Consider the following 7,510-nt stretch of genomic DNA (forward strand, 5'->3'; position numbering starts at 1 on the left):
ATAGGTTTGTTTTCGTGAATGATGTGTATTTTGAACTAGGCGCTAGACATAATTATCAGTGCATTGAGGGTCAATGATGAATTTACATTGTATGAGATTGCAGGACATTTAAATTTGATAAAAGGCTATTTAATAGAGATGAAAAGTTTTGCCAATTAATTATTTTTTTTTAAATTGCAAGTATGAACTCTATACTCACAGCTTCTGTCATCACATTTTCTGATAAAAGCCATGAAATTTGATGTTTATACTTTACATATACTATTGAATCAGCTTTTTTGTCACGTTTTGATCATGCAAGAATGTGTAAACAAATTAATACTACTTTCTTCAAGTCATCAAAACACGTGATGCAATCCAGACTTTGAAAATAAACTTATAAAATGATCTATCTAGCAAATAATGAATAAATAAATGTTGTATTTATATTTATTTTCTTTATTGGACTTTCTTTAATAAAATAATATCAATATATTAAACTTTTAAATACAGAATGTTGAAACCTTACAAATGTTACATATTTGGAGAATAAATCGCAAGGCGAACGTAACCTTTTTCCAATTGATATTTTGTGATTGATATTTCTGTCAAATAGTTGTCATTCATGCCGATGTAAAAATATTTTGTTTGGAATAAATCTGGCTTTGAAAATCTTTATAAAAAGTAATCAAAAAGAAAGGAAATTTAAATTCAAATATACGGTATGTATTCATTTTTTTAATCTGTTGAAACTCCAAATACTGCTTGAGTTGTTGCAAAAAGATAGAATTAAGAGTGTAGTTTTTTAATCGTTATGATTAATTAAATTATTTTTCCGCATATGCATAATATGTCATACATAAGAATAAAAACTTATGGATATAACACTATAATAAAACATAAAAATTATATTTTTTTATTAGAATTATACTAGAAACAAAGAATTGATCATCAATTTTACAATACGAATTTTAATTGAATTTTTGTTTTATGTTCTTTTCGGTATCAAAACTTTGCCAAATCTTTTTTAAACCATATTTTGTCAATGCAAATGTGATATATAATGTGATTATAGCGAAAAAAATAATGTCTAGATAAAAATATGTGTACCACGGTACGTGCGTTGAATGAGGTTTAAAGATAGGATAATGGTGTTTATGACGTGCCAAAAACTCTATCCAGTACATTGATTCTTCCATAGGATCAACTAAATTATCGCGGAATTGCTGCGATACCAAGTTTATTCGATTGCTATAACTGTTTTGATCTAGAATCATATTTAGTTTTTCATGAAGGTTTTGAACTGATAATTCTTGAAAACTGATTATTTCAGCAAATCCAGCGTCGACGCATCGTTTTGCATTTCGAAACTGATCCGAATAAATTGGTATAAAGAGCATTGGAACTGACCAATATATGCTCTCTTGAGTGCCAAATATTCCTGTATAATTTTAATATACATTATACATTATATCTTTTTTGAATAAGTTACATTTCAATGTAAATAAAATACCTCCATGCGTTAAAAATAGTTTGACATTCGGATGAGCCAGAACGTCATTTTGAGGTAACCATTTTCGGATGAAAACGTTAGGTGGTAAATTCGGTAAGGTGTCATTCTCAAATTTCCATAAGACTTTTTGTTTCAATAAACGAAACGTTTCTATAAATGCAAGCAATTTTTCTTCGGGAAGGTCGACAGATCGTATGCAACTCCCAAAACTAAAATAAATTACACCAAATTCTGATCCACTGTCGAGAAAATCCTATGAATATAAATATGAAATATTGTTACAAATACAGTTGTATCTAAGGAGGATGAATAATAATATAAGTTACCTGAACATCAGCTGGAAGCACTTGCACTGGTTTAATATGAATTCCAGCTATGTATGTTAGTGCTGGCATTCGCGGCCTAGCAAAAGACAGGGAATGATGAGAATTGATTATACGGAACGATATATTTTTTTCAATTTCCAAAATTGAAGGCACCGATCCTATTTGAATAAATTGACTTTATACACATTTTAACAGATTAAGGTTTATTTGGATTTACCATTAAATGCATTTCGAAAGTATTTGTCTGCCATTTCTTGCATTTTAGCCATATAGTAGTATTTTCGTAGGAAAGCATCAGTTAGACGCCAAAAAAGATTGATACAACGCTCATAAAATGACATATTATCGGTGAAAGTGAGAACATGGTGTGGCACATAACTAGGGGTAATAAGTCCCATAGCATTGTCCAAATAATCGGCATGCCCAAGGGTTGCTATTGTTAATAATGGTGCGTCGAATTTTTTAGCAAATGGCAACCAACTGTCATGGAAAAATTGTTCCAAAATAACGACGTCGAAAGCTAAATCGGTTTTATTTATAAATTCTGCTACATTTTTGTCTTTGAAAGCGTGCTCAGTGCTTGAAAGCCCAACGTCCTAGAAAACAATTCAATCTATACACCAATTTTTATTGAAAAATATAAAGGACTTACCCATGTTAGAAATAAATTATTTACCACAGTATTGAATTTCATTGAAAAAAAGTCTGATGCTGGAACTAACATAAAAAAAGTTAAATATAAATACTTCATCATAGCAAGTTTAGTGAATCTCTCTATGTATTCTTTTTATCTACTAAAAAAACGCATTATTTATGTCTTTAGCAGATAATATACAAATTAATGCGTTTCTTTTTTCGATGGTTTGTTTATGAAAATACAAATACATTTCATAATGATCATTGATCATATTATCACTCCACTTAACAATCGAATACAATTTCATATACACATAAAAAAGATGAATAAAAGTGTTTATTAATCTGCGAAAGAATGGCGGCTTGTAAAAATATCAAAAAATGCCGCTTACTTTAATGTGTCAATTCAACTTACAGTCAGAAAAGTTATATGGTGGATGGATAATGATCTCCGTATAGTTGGGATGCGGTTGCGGACGTCTATAGCTAGTAACTGCTGTAACCTATTACATTTTATATGATATTGTTAACATTTTCCACCCAAAATATTTAAAAAAAATTAACAACAAATATCCTTACATAATGACCCCGCTTCAAAAGTTCTTCAGAGAAGTTTTTGAGCCAATACCAATGTGATGGTGCAGGAAAAGGCACTAAGTACAATATTTTAAATGTACATGCCAATGAAGATAAATGAATAATTATAAGTAATATAGGTAGTTTCTGTAAAATTGTTTAAATATTTTTTATATATTTGCTATTTTTAAGAATCAACCAGTTTTCTTCTATCTATCTGTACAAAACTTTTTTTTACGTGTTAATATAAACCGATAAGAGAAAACTAGGTCATTTTTATAAATTTGTTCTTTATATTTATCAACGTGATATATTTCACAGAAATGATGCTTGCTTACAATTATTTATGATGTGATCACATCATTTAAAAATAACAATCTACCAATATTTAAACATTGTATAATGTATATGTTTCACATGTGATCAGAAACCAGTCTAACGTGCCAAAAATGCAATGACTATGATTAGAATAACTGAACTCCCAAATGAAAATGTTTTCTATTTTTCGATTGCAATTTAAAGTTTTTTCGATTTTTCATGATCTTCAGTAATACTGTTTTGGATCACATAAAATTCTAATTAATTTGGACTATCATAGAATTTTTTTTTTATTTATTTGAAGATCTCAAAATATACACTCATATATTTTGTTTATGCAAATAAATTCAACCAAAAGTATGACCTATAAATTTTTATATGGGCTTTTTTTTGTTCAAAGCTATAATTTGAAATTTTAACGTGTAAGGGAGGAATTTAAAGTCAGATGCAATGAAAAATTTAAATTATAATATTCGCCCGTTTTCGACATGCTCGGAAGTATTTTTCGCAAGTCATTGTTTTTAGTCACTATTAATACCATTTTGTTAAATTTTCAGGCAATTTTTATATATATATATAAATTTGCAAGTAACTGTACAGAATAAAACTTCTCACAATCAATATCTCTGATTAACTGATTCGTTGCGACGCAATGAAACAATTTATTATTATTCTTAACAGCGACGACTTTGCTCACACATAGGCCCTTAAAATCATATACATGATAATAACACGTATCAGAAGCTGGGACGATAATAAGACAAGCTTTATGTAACGTGTACAAATAGAATGTATAACAAAAGCGAAGGTGCGAAAGCAGTCTGAACAGACAAATATTCTGATTCGATTGACATTGAAGTGTCCGTTCGAAAAAGAAATTACATTTGAAACAGAAAACTAGATTTTTTCCGGATCATTCGGAAGAAGTGAACTTGAGTACTAACATGACCTCAATGTTACATTAAAGAAATATTTCATTAAAAATTAGTTTTAATTTCCTTAAGATATAAAAATGGTTTTCCAATAGAAGAAAGAATCATGCTCATAAACCAATTGATTCTATTGGCTTTAAGATTGCAAAATACTTAAATTGAAGAAAATTGGGTTGCATACTGTTTGGCTATTGAAAAATTCAACTTATCGCATTTTTAAAGCTTTCTTTACCGCGAAAATTTAGCTTCATATCGAAAATTATTTGAGTTGTGTACATTTTCAAAACAATATTATATTCTTACTTTTCATCTCAAAAGACTGAACAAGTTTCGTGGCAGTTGACATCAATTATATTTTATAAAAAATTTATTTGAGAAACAAACTATAAAGTCTATAAATGTTGTCATCACAATTATTATTATTTTTTACTCAATTGAATTCCATATTTTAAGCACTTAAATTTAAATTTTTGAATTTCCAGGTTAGGTTTTCACTTAAACAGAAGAACATGCAGTAGTGACACGTTACAACTTATGTGTTTTCAAATGATTTTGTGAAGTCGACGTGTAAAAAGACAGATGCATAACTCAAGCCAAACGAACAAACTGTTTCAATTTTACTCAGTTTCAATTCATTTGGATTAAGTAATTCATCCTCTTCTGATGCGAACCAAGATAGTAATGATCGAACTTTTGATAGAATCTTTAACTTTTATTCGTTTTTTTTTTAAGTCAAATTAAAATATACGAAAAATACTCATCTAGCTTGATTGAAGTTCAGTGTGTTGAATGATGGGGATGTTTGTTTCTGAATATACACTTGTAAATGGATATGAACCACTCTATAGTATATATCAACACGCACAAAATATATGCACTGCAAATACACATTTCACTACATAAGATATATAGACATTGAGTTCATCTACGAAAAAAGTGTGTAAATAACTGATTGACACCCGGTAAACTTTAACACATTTCATAACACTTGTTTGCTTCAATACGTTATTTTTTGTATTTCACCTTCCGATTGCTTTTGTTACCGTTCGGTAACTAATTTGTTGTTCTGTATATAATTACCGTGCCGCATGCTGCTATAATACGTGTGATATCGCACACGTTTCATATACTCGTTTGTATGTATGTACATAGTACATGCACTGAATATTGTCTTATCATCTAAAATAAAATATGTGTCTGTTTTTCATAGCTTAAATTCATTTCACCCACACACAAGTTTTCCGTTGACATTTGTTGGTATTTGTGCAATACATTTTAAATTTGAAATATAAATAAATGTATATTAGGCTACATTTTAGATATGAAAATATTTTTGCGTGGAAAATTTCATATGAAATAAATAGTGGGCATTTCAATTTTGAAGACATTTCTCTGCACTGAAATAGTAACAATTTTCAATTTTTTACCTGCTTACAAAAGAATTGTATCTTTTTTAAATAAATGCTACAAATAAATAATTAAAATATATTTTTCATAGATTTTAATATTTACGAAAGATCATTGCCCAATATTAAAAGGCATTTATAAAATTTTTATCGAACAAATTATTCCTATGAAACTCATTTAAATCGGCTGGTATAACATATTATAGCCTTTCAACGGTTTGTTTGCCGAATACAAAATTGTCATACTAACGCATAGATGTGTCGTAAACGAAAAATGAATATATGTAAATAACTGCAGTATATGAAACAAACCGAACCAATTGTGTCAATAAACTTCTTTGTGTACTCAATTCTCAAAATTAAAATACATGAAATATGAAGAAATTTTACTTAAACGCTTAAAAACGTCAACCTACATTCAAATTGTTGAATTGAACAAAATTTTAATATGATAGTAAAGAAAGTAGTACCATAGAAATTTTTTAATTATATTAATATAGTAATAACAGTAGTAGAATAGTATTAAAATATTTTATTTACTTATTTATTCTATACTTTTAAGTTTTAGATTATGCGGAGACGAGAAATTCAAAGCTTCACATTGAAGCTGAGCGATTTAAAGGAATATGAAATAGTTCGTAGCGAACGCGCAAATGAAACCAAATCACACCCAAATAAAAACGACAGCGTCAACATGACACATCTACAAGATAGCCCAATGAAGTTGGTTTCAAGATGGGGACCAAAAACCAAACAAGAGATTTCTGAACGGATTGGCATCAATAGCTAGATCGTTAGATAAGAAAATACAACATTAAAAGAAAAGCGGCATTGTAAATTTAAGGTTATGCGTCACATCAAAATTGTTTTAAAGATATCAAATAAAAAAAAGAAAAACACATCTATTAGATAAAAAAATGAAGTATTGATAGTTTTTGACCTCATGACCTATTACCAAGACAGCTGAATCAATAACTTACAATTAAGATTCACAAGTAAAGTTTGGAGTGAGAAACATTAATGTTCCGTGACCAAAATGAAAGAGAGGATTGAAAAATGAATAAAAATTATATTGAAACAAAAAAAAAACTTTAATCATCATCAATAGGTGTTTTGTTTACTTTTTTCCGCTTTTTTCGATTCCATTCATATTGATTGACGTTACCAAAAATTGTATATGTTGTCGGTATGTTACCAGTAGCAACGTGTTCGACCTGAACGTCAAAACAATCACTGGCTGCAGCATATCATATCATACAAGTACAAAAATGAGCTTAAAAGAAGTGATGAAAAAATATAAAGATGAAGAAGACTTCCTTAATTGTAAATTACAAATGATGTAAGTTACATTAATTTAAGAAAAATTCAATTTGACACAATTTCTCATCGTCTTGATATTCAACGCAACTTTGTCTAAAAAAACACATGCTCCAGCTTAAAAAACGATACACATTTAGAAAAAGAGGAATATTGCATCAATACTAGCAAACGAGAAAGATCTCATCTTCATTCTCTTCAATGGATTAAAAACAGAAATACATACATTCTCAAAGTATAATATTTTAAAATAAGTTGAATGCATACATATACATATAATACTTACATATTCTTCACAGGAAACTGAAATGAGCCGTGCGAGAATTCGTTCACTTTCTTTATATAGTCCCTTGGAGTCGGTTTTACAAAAAGCAATTTTCGACTTTATATTAATGAATAGAAATTTAAATTCGACTAGACCAATGAAAGGAAAACACGAATAAAATAATATTTTGTTTTTAATTTATGTATGTTTCTTTTTCTCAATTATTTCATTTTTACAGACTT

The 7,510-nt window shown here is 28.6% G+C and overlaps 1 protein-coding gene and 1 long non-coding RNA gene across 4 annotated transcripts; one reads left to right on the plus strand and one right to left on the minus strand.

The window, feature by feature from the left end:
- Positions 1 to 859: 859 nt before the first annotated feature.
- Positions 860 to 4,782, minus strand: LOC116346397 (UDP-glucuronosyltransferase 1-9-like). Of its 3 annotated transcripts, none has more exons than XM_031776423.1 (8): positions 4,584 to 4,782; positions 3,034 to 3,107; positions 2,870 to 2,957; positions 2,471 to 2,535; positions 2,036 to 2,414; positions 1,819 to 1,976; positions 1,493 to 1,745; positions 860 to 1,420 (listed from the first exon to the last, which is right to left on the minus strand). In XM_031776423.1, exons 1-8 carry the CDS (start codon positions 4,624 to 4,626, stop codon positions 951 to 953), a joined length of 1,530 nt encoding a protein of 509 aa, XP_031632283.1. In that variant the 5' UTR covers positions 4,627 to 4,782; the 3' UTR covers positions 860 to 950. The 3 variants fall into 3 exon arrangements, with proteins under 3 accessions (XP_031632283.1, XP_031632284.1, XP_031632281.1); XM_031776424.1 differs by lacking the exon at positions 4,584 to 4,782 and adding an exon at positions 3,887 to 4,015; XM_031776421.1 differs by lacking the exon at positions 4,584 to 4,782 and adding an exon at positions 3,887 to 4,011 and having other exon boundaries at positions 3,034 to 3,177.
- A 1,693-nt stretch (positions 4,783 to 6,475) lies between these two features.
- Positions 6,476 to 7,469, plus strand: LOC116346399. Its single transcript, XR_004201580.1, has 3 exons — positions 6,476 to 7,025; positions 7,121 to 7,238; positions 7,303 to 7,469. It is a non-coding gene; the product is annotated as an uncharacterized LOC116346399 (long non-coding RNA).
- The last annotated feature ends 41 nt before the right edge of the window (positions 7,470 to 7,510 follow it).

The sequence above is a fragment of the Contarinia nasturtii genome, unplaced genomic scaffold (assembly GCF_009176525.2).
Source record: "Contarinia nasturtii isolate CC-2019 unplaced genomic scaffold, AAFC_CNas_1.1 Cnas_scaffold_1500, whole genome shotgun sequence".
NCBI classification, from domain to species: domain Eukaryota; kingdom Metazoa; phylum Arthropoda; class Insecta; order Diptera; family Cecidomyiidae; genus Contarinia; species Contarinia nasturtii.

Coding starts and splice junctions, on each gene's coding strand:
- LOC116346397 (XM_031776421.1), bottom strand. Junction 1,977..2,035: donor CTTTCGAAATGCATTTAATG/GTAAATCCAAAT, acceptor TTATTCAAATAG/GATCGGTGCCTTCAATTTTG. Junction 1,746..1,818: donor TGCTTCCAGCTGATGTTCAG/GTAACTTATATT, acceptor TTATATTCATAG/GATTTTCTCGACAGTGGATC.